Source organism: Euleptes europaea, chromosome 9 (assembly GCF_029931775.1).
Source record: "Euleptes europaea isolate rEulEur1 chromosome 9, rEulEur1.hap1, whole genome shotgun sequence".
In the NCBI taxonomy this organism is placed as follows: domain Eukaryota; kingdom Metazoa; phylum Chordata; class Lepidosauria; order Squamata; family Sphaerodactylidae; genus Euleptes; species Euleptes europaea.
The window spans coordinates 70,944,641-70,962,656 of NC_079320.1; the positions used below are offsets into that span (position 1 = coordinate 70,944,641).

At 43.8% G+C, this 18,016-nt stretch overlaps 1 protein-coding gene across 1 annotated transcript in view; it reads right to left on the minus strand.

Moving 5' to 3' along the window:
- The window catches only part of LIMCH1 (LIM and calponin homology domains 1), a 237,641-nt gene that overhangs the window by 50,668 nt on the left and 168,957 nt on the right, over positions 1–18,016 (minus strand). The window contains exon 8 of the mRNA XM_056855094.1: positions 16,695–16,947. Coding sequence (XP_056711072.1) covers positions 16,695–16,947 — 253 coding nt within the window. The remainder of the gene's footprint in view (positions 1–16,694; positions 16,948–18,016) is intronic.

Genomic DNA, 18,016 nt, shown 5'->3' on the forward strand with positions numbered 1-18,016 from the left:
TCATGATGGATAACTATTCTCTACAGGATCAGAGGAGCAGGCCTATTATATTAGGTACTTTGGAACACAGGCAGGACAATGCTGCTGCAGTCATCTTGTTCCTGGGCTTCCTAGAGGCACCTGGTTGGCCACTGTGTGAACAGACTGCTGGACTTGATGGACCTTGGTCAGATACAGCATGGCCTTTCTTATGTTCTATTCTAAATCTTTAGTCACTATCTCGCCCTCTCCCAAAAAAGATGAAATGTAGTGGGGTTTTATGGGTAGTTTTTAATTAATCAGAAACGTCTCTTTTCTTTTCTTTTTTTTGGTTAAAAGTGGAATATTGCTGCCCAGACAGCATGCAAAGCAAGCGCACAGCCTGTATCTATTTCTGACCTTTCTGGTTTGTGCGAACTCTTCCAAAGAGCAGTGTGTCCTTGCTGTTTCAATGAATGATAACCAGCTACTGAAACGGGAGGACAAGATGTGCGAACAGGACTAGCAGATTTCTGAAATGTTCCAAATCTCCTAGCCAGCATGTCATCTCTCTCAATATCTGGGACACTACCATCCAACTCTTCATCACTGCTTTCAAGCCACTCATTCAAACGGCTGGGTGTTTGCTTCTGAGAGTCGGCACAAACATCTGAGATGGATGAATTATCTGCATCCTTACTGGACCATGTGATTTTGCTAACAGTAAAGGATGGAGGGAGGAGAGAAAGAAAGGTAATGAGAACCACATGGATGTGCCAAGAAAGGACTGTCTTTTTCTTTCAGTCTTAATTCTGGAGCTTCTTATTAGTAGCACAAACATGGAAATTTTGCTATAATAATGGGTCGATAGGATATATTCTGGACCCTATGTTTGGATTAATAGAAAATGGAAGCATTTTTACATGACAGAAACAAAGACTAGCCCACTTTTAATCTGAATACTTCAAGAGATTCCAGAGAAAGGAACAGCAACTTGTTGCCTTCAAGCAAAGACAAATTCCATATTGTAGTGCCAGAAGTTCATTGAACACTATGCTACCATTTCAGGAGTAACAGAACATTAAAAAACCCCACCAATTAGTAAGGCTTCCTTAATTAATAAGGCTTTAAGGAAGCCTTAGTAAACACTGTTCAGGATATTTTCAGGGGATCTGGCTACACCCCCATCACTGATTAAGACTAATTAACAACGTTTATTGCATTGTCTATCAGGGAAGATAAATCCAATTGCTTGCTTGCTCTTCTATTCATCTGTATACTTATCAATTTAGAGTACATTAACAGAAAACTCCCAAACTACACCTGCTGAACTGGAAGCATGGAAAGGGCATTTCAACCAATGGGGTTTCGCAAGCCAACATTTTTCTTGTGGTCTCTACCATGTTCACATATAACGTTCATTTTTTTGGTCTGGATTATGAGTAGGAGATCAACCCAGAATGGACACAGGGTCTATGTGGCTTACAGGAGTTGACCAAGGAGATGTCATGCTGTTCACATATAACACTGTCACATATAACTCAGCCAGGAACCCATCTCAAGCACTTAGAAGGCTGTACGTCACTGGATGGGACCTACAGCCATCCCTTTTATTAAAATCAATGTACTAGCCTAGGTCCAATGGGCTACATTTCTACCCCACCCACCAAACATTTCAGGACATTCTTTTCATCACCACTATGCAGAGCCCTACATTTTCTTTTCTATTCCTCCAGTCTGGAAAGGAGTTTGGGTAACAGGGAACATTCAAGGGAAACTAGACTGAGTATACACATATACTGATCACAGTGATTTCCAGGTGAAATGTCCTTGCGTTTAATTCCCAGTCCACCTCTGTAAATCAGGACAAGGATCGTTTCAAAAAGAAACTCTTGTGGGGGACAGAGAGATTGGGTGTTCCCATGGAGAATTTGACAGCCTCCTTTGCATTCTGGGTACTGTAAGCACTGCCTTCCATTAAGGTACAGCTACCCCAACATACAATCTAGATACCTGGCATCAACGTGTGGTCTTTGTGTTTCATCATTACCAGAGGATTCAACATGGCTCCCAGAGCATGAAGTCTCAACAGCCCCAGCTCTTTCCCTATTGGCTTCCTCTTCCAGGTCATCTTTTGTTGCCGCACTAGCAACAGAAAGTTTCTCCCATTTCTGATGGTCAATTTCTGTCACTGGCCCAAAATGCACAAACCTCTGCCTGGGGCTGGTAGCCTTCTTGTACATTCTTGCTTTGCGGCTTGCAAAATCATTATGACTGGCAGCTTCCCCTGCCATTTCAGAGGACAGAAAAGTATCCTTATTGTCCATCAGCTCCTCATCACTAATAAGCAAGGTGGAAACAAAAAGGTCAGATCAAAAGCAACCATTAAACAACTTAACTGACAAATGAACACACATGAAGCTGCCTTATAATGAATCAGACCCTCGGTTCTTCAAAGTCACTATTGTCTACTCAGACCGGCAGCGGCTCTCCAGGGTCTCAGGCAGAGGACCTTCACATCACCTACTTGCCTAGTCCCTTGAACTGGAGATGCCGGGGATTGAATTTGGGACCTTCTGCCTGCCAAGCAGATGCTCTAGCACTGAGCCACAGCCCCTCCCCAAAAGGAAGATCTGAGAAAACAACAGCAGCACTACACCGAGAAATTGCTTTTATGCTCAAGAAAGTAAACCAAATCTAACAATTCTACAAAACTGCAAATACTGATTTGACGCCATGTTTGGAGAGTGACTCAAACAGACCGAGCCACATGGGCCTGGTGCCAAGTGATGGCATAATGTCTCTTGCAAATCTGGGCAGTTAGATTTAGAAATGGCTCCAGCGGCAGTGTTTTATGTGCTGACAACCTATCGCTAGATTGTGCCTCCAGTCCCTGCACTGAACAAGATAGAGAACTATCGTCTAGCCTTGATTATTTGGGCACGTTCCCATGAAATGCTGGGGAGAACAAGGCCTATTGAAACAGCTGCTTCCTGCCCCGGAGTGCCAAGAAAAGGAAAGCCCAAAATGGAAAACTTGAATCTGGTATGGTGAGAAGAAAAAAGTGTTTCATTTCCAGCTTCAAATCATACGCATGATGATAAGGGAGATTCCTGGTTCCTGAACAGATGTGATCCAACGAACTGCACAAAAAAAGCCCATGACGCTATTCTTAGCTTGATGAAAAATGAAAACCGCCACACTTCCCTCGGTTAGTTATAGATAGACCCACATCTCACCATGACCAAGGAAACAGAACGAGCATCCACAGATGACTAATAATTAGACAATGGCATTATTTTAAAAAGTCAGCAGGAATAATAGTGGATGTTACTATATAACCCACAGCCTGCTGCATGTAACATTTATGCACCTGGACTGAATACTGCCCAGGCCTAACTTCGGAATTTGGAAAGTGAAAAGAAAGCTCTTAATGCTACTACTGTAAATACAAAAAGACTTTAGGAACAACGAGAAAATGCTCTCTCCTCCTGTTACGAAAATATTACCTGGTCTTCCCCGAAACTTTCAGCCGTTCCCACGTCTCTTTGTCCTCTTGTGTTATAGAACCTTTTGTAAGCATTGACAAGTCTAGTTGAAAGGGGTTAGCCTTAGTTCTCTGTTTAGACAGGTCCTTTCCTTGAACACTGTGATCTTTTGCTGGGTCTTTCGCCTCGGGCTCATCAACCCGAGACTGAAGGAAAAGTCTCTCTTCACGCAATGCCATTGGCTTTGATGAAGCCTTGTTCCCACTAATTTAATGTGCAGTCCAGATGCAGCAAGAGAAGGACAATTTGGGAGAAGAATGAACAGCGTCATGCCAACAATGAAGTCCAACATATAAAATATAAATGAAATGGTGACTGCAATGGAGAGAAAGAGACCGTGTGGGGAGCGGGGGATGGAAGCAAAAATCTATTGCTGTCACTTTAGTACAGTGGATCCCAAAGTGGGCAGTACCACCCCCTGGTGGGGAACTAAGAGGCAAGGGGGAAGCAGTGGGGGTGCTAGAGGTGGGCCCCTTCAACTGTGTTGTTCACTAATTTACAATAGATCAAGCTATGGCACCATGCTGGCAAATTTGGTGGAAACTATCAGAATTTTTTTCCAGACTTTGAAGAGCTGGTACCACTGGATCAAGTTCATCAGTTTTGTTGAATACATTTCAACTAAAAAGTTTTAATTTGATTTTGAAAGGATGCACAATTAATTGTTACTAATTTGAAATTTTATTTTTATTATCTTCTTTAGTGCGTCATGCAAACCCCTATTTTGAATAATGGTTTTTGTAGGATAGGGTAGGGGGCGCTGGGGTTGAGTTTGTGGAACCAAGGGGGTGGTGGCCCGAAACGTTTGGGAACCACTGCTTTAGTAGAATGCAGTAGACTCCATAGTGAGATAATATCCCGTTCGCATGATTATTTCCCACTAGTGCTGGCAACACAATTTTGGGGATCCTTGAGCAAACCAACCTCAATCTATTCTTTATCTGGAAGTGGTGGGGGATAAAAACTGAGAATGCTCCCTCATTGCCTGTAATTTTCTTTGACTGTTCCACTACAAATGGGAGAAGAGCAGCACGGCTGGCACAGTGGATCCTTTTCCTGGCTTGGGGGCCCTGGTGACCTCACGCTCCTCTACAGCCAGCCCCGTTCTCAACAGACAATCTACACATTATTAGCCCATACAAGTAAACCCACTGAAGCATTTCTGCAACAATGTTGAACTTATTAACGATCTCTAATTTTGACAATTACGACGTCCACTTCCCAAACTATGGTGAATTCAAGCTTTGTTTTTTTACCGTCACCTAATATACAACCATCGCAAAACTTCAGATTTCCCGAGTCTGTTATGTTCTTCAGATACTATTCCAAGACATTACTCATAAGTCAAACTGAAGACTTCAAATATTGATGCTCATTATTGTCGTCACTAAGAAAGCCCTACCTATTCCATATGACCAAAAGCAGATGAAACTAGCTGATATTTCAAATACTTTTTGAACTCTCTGGGAGAGAGATTCATCAGTACAGATGTAATTAATATTGCCAGAACAGAAGAAAATATGTTCTACTAACTATGTCTCACAGAATAAATAAGCAAAATACATTATTTTTATGCTTTGTAATAAGGTTAACACTATACTGGTATGTATTACGAGGGATGTTTGGCAGCATATTTAAAGAGACAACTGGGGTAGTTGAACTTACTAAAACTGATCCTTGATTTTCTAAAGTAACGCCAACCAAATGCTAATTCTGGCTCCAAGCGACCTCGTTATTGCTCTAATCAAAGGTACATTCATCTGCACAATTTAAGAACTTTTATTCAAGTCTGGGCATGTACACACAGGTGGTTTTCATGCTTCCACTACAACAGTCAAAAAGAAGCATGGGAAGCAGTACATGCAAACCCATGAACCCAGTTTCCATGGGGTTTTGTCCAACACTCCTACCTGTATGATGCACCACCTATGCCAACCCAGCAATTCAACCTGAGCTGCATCCACATATAATTAGGTATTGCACTACTATTGTGTTATAGCCCTCATTTGCAACCGGACTTTCTTGTGTATACAAGAAAATGCAATTGCAAATGATTTTTAGTGCGCATGATAGTACAATATCCAATGATTGGTGCATGTAGCCCTATAGTGCTATCTCAATACATCGGTATTTAGCATAATTTTTGTACAGCACATTGGGAACGACAAAAAGGTATACTCCAAACCGAACAAGAGTTGGCTTTCCAGAGGCTCAAATAAAAGATTTGCTAAGTCTTCAGCTATATGTAGCAGATAACTTAGTAGTACAGGTCTTGCTGAAATAGACCTACGTGCTTCCTACAACCCTTACAATTCTCTGAACAGTCTGTATCATGCAAAGGACTCTTCTTTTTACAACAGGGCCATAAAACACTGTTCGGTCTCTCGTCTACCCCATATTTGTCACAAATATTCCCTCTCCTTCACCATTGTTTAGGTCAGACAGCTTTGAATCGGAAGCTTCCCTTTCCAACACAAGACGAGTAGCTTTCCGTGAAGTGTCATGGAAGTCTTTTTATGCCCATGTATAATAACTTAGCCTAAAATGGTTTCTTGGCTGAGCTGAGAATTACATGGCCTCAATATAGTGTGGTTCACTTCTCTTAAATTTGACGTTTTGCAGAGAAACGAATCCCTTACAATTCAACGCATCCAAACCCAACAAAAACCAACGTGGACATGTTCTGACAGTCAAATACACCTGCAAATTCAACTGCAAATATGCAGGAAAGAAAACCTATTCAATTTTACTCAGCCAGTTAAAATTTTTGGGATGAATTAAAGACAGAAAAAGCACACCTTGCAGTTTCCTGTTTCATCTTCTGCTTCTTTCCTTCTTCCAGTTTACTTTGTTCTTTCTTTATATAGGGTCCCAGCAGATACTGGCTAAAAGGCAATGTATGTTTGGGTTGATTTAGTTTTGCTCTCCGTATAGCAAAATCATCCTTCTCTAGATCAGGAATTCTCTCATCTCGTTCATCTTCAGAGCCAGAATCCTTTTGTTGATAGCACAAGATAAAGGGGTTCTCTTTGCGGAGTATAATGTCTGGAGATGGGTCACCTGTTTCATTCACGTGCTTTTGACTGATACACAGCAAAATCAAATAGAAAACCCAGATGTGGCACAGAGAAAGACAACACACCTCTCCACACTTCGAGAAAAGCAAGCAAAATGTGCTCATACGTGCTATTAGTTTAAAGGAAGTCTTCATCACTTAGCACTCCATGCCGCAGAACCCAGAATTCCATGCACAAACAGTTAGTAGCACGGGCTCTTTAATTTTTATTGCAATGTGTGTAGAGTACCAGGCAGTGCTGATTTAAAAGAGACACCTTTGCTTTCAAATACTTAAATTGTCCTTTTTAAATCAGAAAGTACCAAAACAGCTTCTGGCTAAGGACTCATTGCCCTTCTAGGATCTACAGTAAGTTAACACAAATTTCTCTTCCCGTGTTTTTCGTGAAGTTAGGAACATGGCATCAACTTTGGCAGTGTGTCCACCTCTGTCAAAGTTGTTAGGCTATGGTCCCACTGACGATCATCGCAGAACACGATGAATACAATCATCAACAGTTACCTGATAATGCACCAGACTTAAGAGCAGAAACGGCTTTCCTTGATTTAAAACCACTGCAGCATGAAGGTGGCCTAATTTTTCCTGCTGTCACAGCAGCATTTGTGGGACTTATTTTTACAAAGGGACAGAAATCATCTCCCTGTTGGAATACGAAAACTCAGTACCCTGAATAAGCATGAACCAAGCCCCCAAAAGGCTACTGCCTACTACTACTACTATATTTTTATCCCGCCCTCCCCCGGTGAACTGGCCTCAGGGCAACTAACATCATATAAAACATCAGAGTTACAATTCAATAAAATAAACACAATCCAATATGTACCTGCTTTAAAATTCAGAAATACAATGCTACCCTGACGGCACCAAAAATCTCCACATCACCTAGGGTGATGGTGCCTCCATACCCTTTTATTGATGTCACACAATCCTGGGGGGTGGGGATGGGAAAGGTTTAAGAGGAAGAAATTTAAAGGAAATGTAAGGGAAAGGATCTAGGGAAAGGAACAAGGGAAGGGAAAAGAGGAAGGGAGGCTGGCTCTATGCATCTTCTCATTGTTGCCCTCAACCACAGTCCTGGTGGAACATCGCCGTCTTACAGGCTCTATGGAATTGATTTTAAGTCCCTCAGAGCCCAGGTCTCATTTGACAGAATTCCACGAGGCTGGAGACAGGACCTAAAAAGCCTTGGCTCTGGCTGAGGACAGCCGGACAGTTTTTGGGGCAGAGATCTCCAATAAGTTTGTACCAGCAGATCTTAGTGCTGTCTGAGGGGTATATTGGGAGAAGAGGGTATTCTAAGGCGAGTCATCTGAAGTTAGGCTAGAAATTTGGTGCATCTATCTGAAAACACAGCCTCCCCAGAGCCCCACAAAGATCTCCCTAGGGCAAAATGGACCTGAAAAATCTAGAGGTGCAGAATTTCAATATTAAGGTTCTTTTATGCCATAAAGGGACCTCCATCTGTCCAGAAACACTTCTGATAGAGAACATGACACCACCGGCACTCCTTTCACTGCATAAGCAACACAATTATTAGGACACTCTAGGAAAACAGAAACATAACTCCATCTGCCGCAATACTGAATAATTACAACTGGCAGCATAACCCAAGAACACGACATTAAAAACACATTGCAGTTTTATTTTCAACTGTCATATTTTGGCTGGAGCTTTGAAAGCAGAAGCACAGAATTTTTAAAAAAGTCTGGCACTGTTTTTTCACTTCTTTGTAGACTGACATAGGGAGCCCAGATGTCGCAGCTGTGGTGTTCAAAAAACGACAAAGGAGTTTCGTATCAAAGGCTAAATTTCTTAGCAGCATTTATGATGGAAGTGTGAATTTGGGGGATCGCCCCATTTTGAATTCCTCCCTTAGGCAACAGTGTACAGCTGTGAAACGATAAAAAAGGAAAGGAGACTGATTTTTATGTCAACAAAAGAGCAGCTTCAAATTCAAGCACAAGATCCTGACCGGTTTGGCACGTGTGAGCAAGTGGGCTGGAGGGTATGGTGTAAAGGGGGAGGGTCCAGTTGTGTTCCTTCTTTTAGTACTTCCACTGTAGGCAAGTTTTTTCTTTATACACAGAGGCCATAACAGCTACAAGTTAGTGGAATTCCTACTCAAAAGCAATGGCCAATAATGATTATTCCAATAGAGTGGAGTAGTACTGGTGAGAGTCTTGGACTGGGATCTGGGAGACCCAGGTTCGAATCCCCTCTCCAATGCTAACTCACAGGGAGTTTGTTGTCAGGATAAAATGGAAGGGGGGGACCATGTAGTAAGCAGCTGGGATCTTCCCTGGGAGAAAAGTGGGGTATAAATATCTGAATGAACACATGAAGCTGCCTTATACTGAATCAGACCCTTGGTCCATCCAAGTCAGTATTGTCTACTCAGACTAAATTTCTTGCTGGGTTGGTTTCTGGCCTAAACACTTGTCCTAGTGCTGAGAAATTAGTATTTTTGTTAAAGGACTTCCCTGTATGCTCTGGTGGCAAACAAAATAAGGTCCAATATGGTTGCTAAGAGAGCTGAACTTTCAAGTTGATTTTAGTGGTTGCTAGGTCCCACTGGCTGATTGGGACACCACCACAATTTTTAGTTATTATTTCTTTGTATGCATGGTTTTTAGCACAGTTTTATTATGTATATTTATTATCAACCCAGATTTTTATTAACCTCGTATTTCCTTTTATTATGTATCCGTGGTATCCTTGACATGTTCGCAATGGCTAAATGTAAACTATATGAGTCTACTCAGACTGGCAGCGGCTCTCCAGGGTCTCTGGCAGGGGTCTTTCTCATCACCTACCTGTCTAGCCCCTTTAACTGGAGATGCTGGGGATTGAACCTGGGACCTTCTGCATGCCAAGCAATGGCTCTACCACTGAGCCACAACCCCTCCCTAAATAAACAACATATTTTCCAATACTGAACATTTAAAAACGCAGCTCCGCCAGTGTCCCATGAAAGCTTTCCACTAGGGGTTTTGTCCCCTCACAACAGACCATGTTCTTCGTACTTTAGAGGGGAAACTGGAGTCTGCAGTTGCTCCAGGCTGCTCTCGCACAAGGGGAAAGCCTGCCTCTGCTGTCCAAACAGCAGAGAGCAAGACCGAGGCGCACAGGGATGACATTCACATGCCCCATCCCTGCAACGTTCACTGTTCACACCGTCCCTCACTGATCAGATGACCATCTTGCCAGCTCCCCCCCTGCAACACAGCGACCTCTCCCCCCCCATGGATAAGCATCAGCAGTGTTTGTGATATAAAAAAATTGTTAAAGGGCTAAAGCGGGGGACATGCCGGAGCTGAGCGTCACCATTTGATGCTCTGAGCCAGCATTCACAGGATTCCTTGGGAGGGGAGCCATGGCAGTTTAGCCAGCTGAAATTTTGGATGTAGATATGTTCCACGATGGAAAGAAAACGAGGTAATTTAGCTTATATTAATTCTTTAATATTCAGATTGATTTAAAGACTTGTCCTCCCTCTTCCCCTTTCTAATAATTCTGTTATTGTAGAAAATACAGTTCTTTTACATAAGAACATTAAAAAGCCCTGCTGGATCAGACCAAGGCCCATCAAGTCCAGCAGTCTGTTCACATGGTGGCCAACCAGGTGCCTCTAGGAAGCCCACAAACAAGACGACTGCAGCCACATCCTGCCTCTGTTCCACAGCACCTAATATAACAGGCATGCTCCACGAATACTGGAAAGAATAGGTATGCATCATGACTAGTATCCATTTTGACTAGTAGCCATGGATAGCCCTCTCCTCCATGAACATGCCCACTTCCCTCTTAAAGCCTTCCACGTTGGAAGCCATCACCACATCCAGGGGCACAGAGTTCCACAATTTAACTATGTGTTATGTGAAGAAATACTTTCTTTTGTCTGTTTTGAATCTCTCACCCTTCAGATTCAGCCAATAACCCCCATGGTTCTAGTATTATGAGGGAGAAAAGCTTCTCCCTGACCAATCTCTCCACCCCATGCATAATTTTATAGACCTCTATCATGTCTCCCCTTACCCCCTTTCAGCATCTTTCCAACTGGTGGGGTTACAGGAGAGATCACACAGGATCTAGAAGGAGTATGCAAGGATTCTTAGGCTGGCATTCCCTTCCTCTCTCTACCGTCTGCAAGTCTGCACCTGGCATACTAAAAAGAATATACTTCCGAGGATAACAGAGAAGGAAAGAACTGCTTACAGCTGCAGATGCTGAGCAACGTTATTTGACCCAAAGGCAGTACAAGGAGTCCTTGTAAAGAAAACACAAGGAGTCCTGCAGATAAGAAGACGTCAGAACTGCCCCTCCTTGGCTGAAGAATTGACTTGCCCACATGTGTTTGCAACTTGGAAGGGAAAACTGAAGTTACAAGATTGGATCTGGGCCGGATGGCCTGAAGCCAATACCTCCCTCTAATGAACATGTCCCACAGACATTACGCCCAACATAACCCTCTTGGTCAAGGCATTTATTGAGGACCTTAAATGCAAATTCTGGATTCTGAACTCATTAACAGGATATCCATTACATAAGGCAGGTCCATTTTTAATTAGCATATTGGTGGACGTCCAAGTTTTGTACTTCGTTGCTTTGCTTAGTGCAGGTATAGGAGACAAATTCTGGTTTTACAGAAGGTTTTGTTCCACAAGGTATAGAAAAGCAACATGGGAGAAGCTTCAAATGTTATAAACAAGAGGTGTCAGAAGAAGGATCAACCACTCACCTCTATCTATGCCTATCTGTGATAGACTTGCATAACTTCCCTGTGGTAAGCCTTGTGAATTCCAGATCCTGGCCAGCTCATGCAAATTCCAAATCCACAAGCTCTTCTTTTTTCTTATGTCATATCTGACTTAAGAACATAAGCAAGGCCATGCTGGATCAGGCCAAAGTCCATTAAGTCCAGGTCCAACCAGGTGCCTCTAGGAAGCCCACAAACAAGACAACTGCAGCAGCATTGTCCTGCCTGTGTTCTACAGCACCTAATATAATAGGCATGCTCCTCTGATCCTGCAGAGAATAGGTACGCATAGGTATTCAAGGCAAGAGACATTCAGAGGTGGTTTGCCATTGCCTGCCTCCCCATCACAACCTTGGTATTCCTTGGAGGTCTCCCATCCAGATACTTACCCGGGTCAACCCTGCTTAGCTTCTGAGACCTGACAAGATCAGGCTAGCCTGGGCTATCCAGTGTATCCTGCTCTCTTCCATTCACACTTCCTCCATCGCTGACTGAATGTAACAACCCAAGTAATCTAAGAGGCAGTTCTGACAACGTACCAGCAGATGACTTGAGCAAAAACAACTGCTTTGCACAAGCAGCCTACTTGAGCAAGCAACATGTACCTGAGCGACAGCAGAGCTCCACTTCTGGGGAAATAAAAACAGAAGGCTGCACAAATTAGTTGTTCTGACATCCCACTGTCCCCATGAGGAGGCTCTGCTTACATGGCCAATTTTTAAATCCTTATGTCTGCTACCACTGTATTAGTTGGAACTGACTCTGAACCAAGGATGATTTTACCTTAGGGTTCAAGGGGTTTTGTGGAGGTGGGACCCTGTGCATTGCAATACCATGTGCAATTAAACCCTTCCAATGATGTGGTTCTATTTGAGCTGTTGTTTGCTCAGCTGCATCTTAGTAGATTGAAGGACTCAGCCTATCATCAGATACTATGCAAAGACCACCCTACTTCGTCACAGTTTTAACACAAGCCCTTCTACAAGGATTCTGCCAAATGATCATTTAAGGAAGCTATTCTGTTGTCTTCAGGACTACTCTATACTGTAAGTGATCTGTCAACATGCATGGCATGGGTACACAATCAAGCTTGACCTTTAAGCTTGAAAAATAATAGAAATCATAAGGCAGAAAGAAGTGGCCTATTGTTCAATCCTGCTCCAAGCCAGAAGCTCTTTCCAGGTGATCCTATATTGTATACTGGGAGAGTGTCTCTTGGTATGTGTAATCACTACTTGCGTGAAACAAACAATGCATGTATTTTTCTGTGCGTGTTAAATGCAGTCAAGTCACTTCTGACTCATGGCGACCCTATGAATCAACGTCGTCCAAAATGTCCTATCCTTAACAGCCTTGCTCAGGTCTTGCAAATTGAGGGCTGTGGCTTCCTTTATTGAGTCAGTCCATCTCTTGTTGGGTATTCCTCTTTTTCTGCTGCCTTCAACTTTTCCTAGCATGATTGTCTTTTCCAGTGACTCTTGTCTTCTCATAATGGGACCAAAGTACGATAGCCTCAGTTTAGTTGTTTTAGCTTCTAGGATCAATTCAGGCTTAATTTGATCTATAACCCACTGATTTGCTTTTTTGGCAGTCCACAGTATCCATAACACTCCCCTTCAACACCACATTTCAAATGACTCTACTTTCTTCCTATCGGCTTTCTTCATTGTCCAGCTCTCACACCCATACATAATAATAGGGAATATGATGGCATGAATTAACTTGATCTTGGTGGCCAGTGACACATCCTTACACTTAAGAATCTTTTCTAGCTTTTTCATGGCTGCTCTTTCCAGTCTCAATCTCCTTCTGATTTCTTGGCTGCAATCTCCCTTTTGGTTGATGATGGAGCCAAGGAATAGAAAGTCTTGAACAATTTCAATTTCCTCATTTTCAACCTTAAAGTTGAGTAATTCTCCTGTAGTCATTACTTTTGTCTTCTTGATGTTCAGCTGTTACTCAAAAAGCATACTACCCAAAATACAGATTTCCATGTTTGCACATAGTGAAGCTGAAAACTATATGTGCTGCCAGTTTCACACAAAATGGTGATTACATGTACCAAGAAGTGCAAAGAGAGCCAGTGGTTAAGAGCTGTGGACTCTAATCTGGAGAACCAAGTTTGATTCCCCACTCTACCACATGAAGCCTGCTGGGTGACCTTGGGCCAGTCACAGTTCTTTCAGAACTCTCTCAGCCCCACCTACCTCACAAGGTGCCTGTTGTGGGAAGAGGAAGGGACTGTGATTGCAAGCCGCTTTGAGACTCCTTAAGGTAGAGACCAACTCTTCTTCTAAGCACACTCCCAGTATTTGAGAGGGGTATCAGAAATCTGAACCTGAAAAAGGCTTGACTCTTCCATGTACCAACAGATTAACCCTTATAATCTAATCATAGTGTTCCACAGATGGAAAACTGATGCACAGAAATGTGCTCTGTTTTGCCAACAATAATGTCATCATGTGCTTCCTATTTTTTACATTCCTTGCTTTAAATCTGACATTGAACACATGAACACATGAAACTGCCTTATACTGAATCAGACCCTCGGTCCATCAAAGTCAGTATTGTCTACTAAGAACAGCAGCGACTCTCCAGGGTCTCAGGCAGGAGTCTTTCACATCACCTACTTGCCTGGTCCCTTTAACTGGAGATGCCGGGGATTGAACCTGGGACCTTCTACATACCGAGCAGATGCTCTATCACTGAGCCACACCCCCTCCCCATTCTTTAATGCAGCTGTTTGTCCCACCCCCACCCACTTAATATAAACCTAAGCACAGTTCAGCCAGTCAAAGAAAAATGGAATATTTAGAAGCTACTATACTGACACAGAAATTAGTGCAATGTTTCTGCCCCAGCCAAGAACTATTACCCTGTAATTACCAATTACAACAAATGTGTTGAACACCACAGAATTTGCAATGCAAAGCAGCCAAACTCCAGTTAGTTTCTTCTAACATTAACAAATTATGAGACAGCAAACAAAGCACATTTTTATTAGGTTGATTTTTTTGGGTGTGTGTTACAGGAAACGACATAAAGGCAAATTGAGAAAAACCACACAGCAGACAAAAATGCTTAAAATGAGACGCATGCGCATAGGAAGTCCCACAGCATGGGGCTGACCTGCTGCCATAGCGTTGTTCCGCTGGGGTGACCTTAATACCAGCCTGTTCAAGCCGTCTTAACTTTCTAAGCTCTTGGGGGTCTTTTCCAGGGTTTCTGGGCCCTGCTGTTGTGTTTGTGGAATGGGCAGGAGACAACGGCAAAGAGTCTCTTGCGCTTAGCCTTGGGTCTGTCTGAATGGGGACGTTTCCATCGCCCAGGGATTCCTCTTCAGATTGTGCCGTTGCTTCGCTTTGCTCTTCTTCTATCGTTTCAGGATGGCTCTTGCTATCAAGTTACACAGGGCAGATTACTGCACAGCCTCTCCTCCTTTCTTACCTATTGCTACTTGCAACAAAGCCGACCCAGACAAATTTCTCCAGCAACAAAATAAAAAGAGGGACAAGACCCCTCTGCGTTCGAAAACAGTGCAAAATGGAAAAGGAAGATGCCACTGATTCAGTATGCAGATATGCACTGAAGAGACACAGCCACAATTCTTGTACATACAGACATATTACACATTATAAAAGAAAAGAAAATGTGATGACTTTACAAAAATCTTGCTCGGGCACATTACCGAGTCCTGGTTCAGACATTCTGAAACAGTCCGCTCAGAAGATGCAGCCGAACGGAGGGAGCAACGCCTGACCCAGCATGACCCAGTTGACCGACGCCGATTCCCAGCAGCGTCTCGCATCAGCACAGCAGGCAAGAAGAGGGGCTGCTGCGCCCATGCAAATCACTGCCAGGAAGCGGGCACATTCCCAAGTCAGCTATTGCTTCTTCCACTGCTGCTGTTCTTCTTATTATTATTTATACAGCAGCATCAAGCTACACAGCACTTGACAGAGACTGGTCTCTCCATCACTTTGAGTTCAAACAGTGGAAGACACCAAAGCAAGGAAGGGAGACAAGGGGAACCGGGGAGGGGGACTAGGATGAAAATACCAGAGGGGGGAGCTGTGTTAGCCTCCAGCAGCAAAATAAATCAGGAGTCTGGGGCACCTTAAAGACTAACAAAATTTATTCCAGCGTACAGTTTTGTGAGCCAGAGCTCACTTTAACAGCTTCGCCAGAGTGTTCATCCAGGAGGTGGGTGACCTTGATGGAGTCAACTCTGGAGTCGGCCAGCTTGAAGGAGCCCAGCCGGCTCTCAGCACATGAACACATGAAGCTGCCTTATACTGAATTAGACCCTTGGTCCATCAAAGCCAGTATTGTCTACTCAGACTGGCAGCGGCTCTCCAGGGTCTCAGGCAGAGGTCTTTCACATCACCTACCTGCCGAGTCCCTTTAACTGGAGATGCCGGGGATCGAACCAGGGGCCTTCTGCATGCCAAGCAGATGCTCTACCACTGAGCCACAGCATCATGCTCAACAGCAGAAGCCAGCCCACCCGAGTTCCTCAGGCACCGCCCCAAAAATCTCCAGGAATTTCCTAACCTGGAGCTGGCAACCCTACTGGGTCTCTTGACCAACTAAAGCAACCCCGGAGTGTAAGACCTCCCTAGACTCAGACCTGACCCCAGTGGAACTTGACAGTGGATGGGGGGGGGGCTGAATGGAGAGAAGGCGAGGTAGTAGGACCATCTGGCAGAGGTTATAAAGTAGCAGTACTCAATCCATGGCTCACAGAAAGCCTTACCACCAACCAAAAAATCCACAATTACTTCCATCCCTGGCATGAGGCCAGCAACTCCAGGAGGCTTACCAGTTTCTCTGGTGGTGGCTGTTTCAAGGTGGAACCACATGTCAACCACAAGCACCACTGGGCAAGGGTCTTGCCTACTTTCCTGAAACATGGTGGAGGTGCAACTTTGGGGAGCAGTACTCAGAAGTGGCACAGATCATGCGTCAAAGACCCACTGAGTATCCCTGTTATAAAGCATCTGAACCAGGATTCGGGTTTCAAGCAGTGTGCATCATCTTAACATAAAGTAACATCTTGCTAAAAACAGAGAGGTTCCAGGCACCTGCTATGTATGATAAAGCTCATTCTCAGTGCAGAGTCACACCCATGGTGGGCTACAACTCAGTACTAATGTCTCCATACACTGAGAATAGCACAGTCATCCACACGACATTCCTCTTAAGGGCAAACTTGTTTGCTTATTATTTTCCCATTAACCAACCAAGAGGAGAAATAGTGTCTACTGGCTTGTTCTAGAGGACAGATGTACTTGGTTCGGACTAGATAGCCCCATCTAACAGGATCTGGTCAGGAAGACCCAGGCCAAAGCCTTACCTGAAAGGTCTCTCTCCTCCTAGAGGAGAAGTAGCTGTGCTCCAGCTCTTCCTGTACTCCTCTCGTTCGGCTTTCTTCTTCCTAAGTGGAGCTGGTATATAGGCAGTCTGGTTACTCTTGTTGGGGAGGTATTGGTTAAAAGGCACGACTGATTTGGGTTCACCGTAGGAGGTCCGCCTGGCAGACATATCGTCTTTTTTCATGTCTGGAATCTTTCGATGTGGCAGGTCAGATTCAGAGTCACTTCCTCTCCCTGTTGTTGTTGTGATTAAAAAAGAAAAGAAAACAAGAATAGGCAAGTTTAAATATTTGATCAAAATGGGCCAGAATAAGAACCTCAACAATGAGTTTTGGCTTGTGGGTTCAGACTGCCCTTAAAGCACAAGTCCTTTCAATAAAGTCCTTTGCATAAAGGAGTTCACAAAAAGCAATAGATACATTTGTAGGGTATCACAGCTGATTTGCATCAAACATTCCATTATGCCAATGCAGGGGGTCCCCAACCTTTTTGAGCCTGCCGGCGCCTTTGGAATTCTGATAAATGGCTGCTGCGGGAGCTGGAGCCAGACACAAAATGGCTACTGCAGCTTACCTTCAGCCACACAGTGAAGAGCCTTGTGGTGTGGTGGCAGCTGCTGCCAAACAACTTATTTAAAAATCCGCAGAGCCAACCACATCTCCAATGCTCCATCAGAAGCCTTGCTGTGCAAAAGCCCCATCTGGCCCCACCCACTTTCTAAAAACACTTGGCGGGCATTAGAAAAGGTGTTGGCGGGGTGCCATGTCACCCATGGGCACCACATTGTGGACTTCTGCGCTAATGAATCAAACATGTACAGTTTTATATTGTCTTTTCTACCACATGTTCCTACAAGATGCAAGTGAGACCCAGAAGAACTTTGATGTGTAAATGTAATAGAACTCCTCTAAGCCTTTCTGGGATTTAATGTGTTATGTATTTTAGACAGAAATGTTCAAGACATTGATACACATTAGCTGCATAGCTTCCGGAAACTCACAAGCAGGGTGTGAAAGTGGTGGTCATCCATCCTTGCTTATCTACAGCATTTGATACTCAACTGTTCTAAGGATGGAGGTGCCAAAGCGAATTGCCATCTAAAGCCATCTCTGAATCCTTTTGGAAAAGGGCTGTAAAAAGTATTCTCAAAACCAGTGGACACAGAGCCACTTGTCCATCTTCATTGGATGACCAAGTAAGAACGTAAAGGCAGCTGTACTAGATCAGAGCAACGGTCCATCTAGCTTAGAGGCCTGTTCCACACTGTGGCCACCCAGAAGGTCTACAAACAGTGCATGGAGGT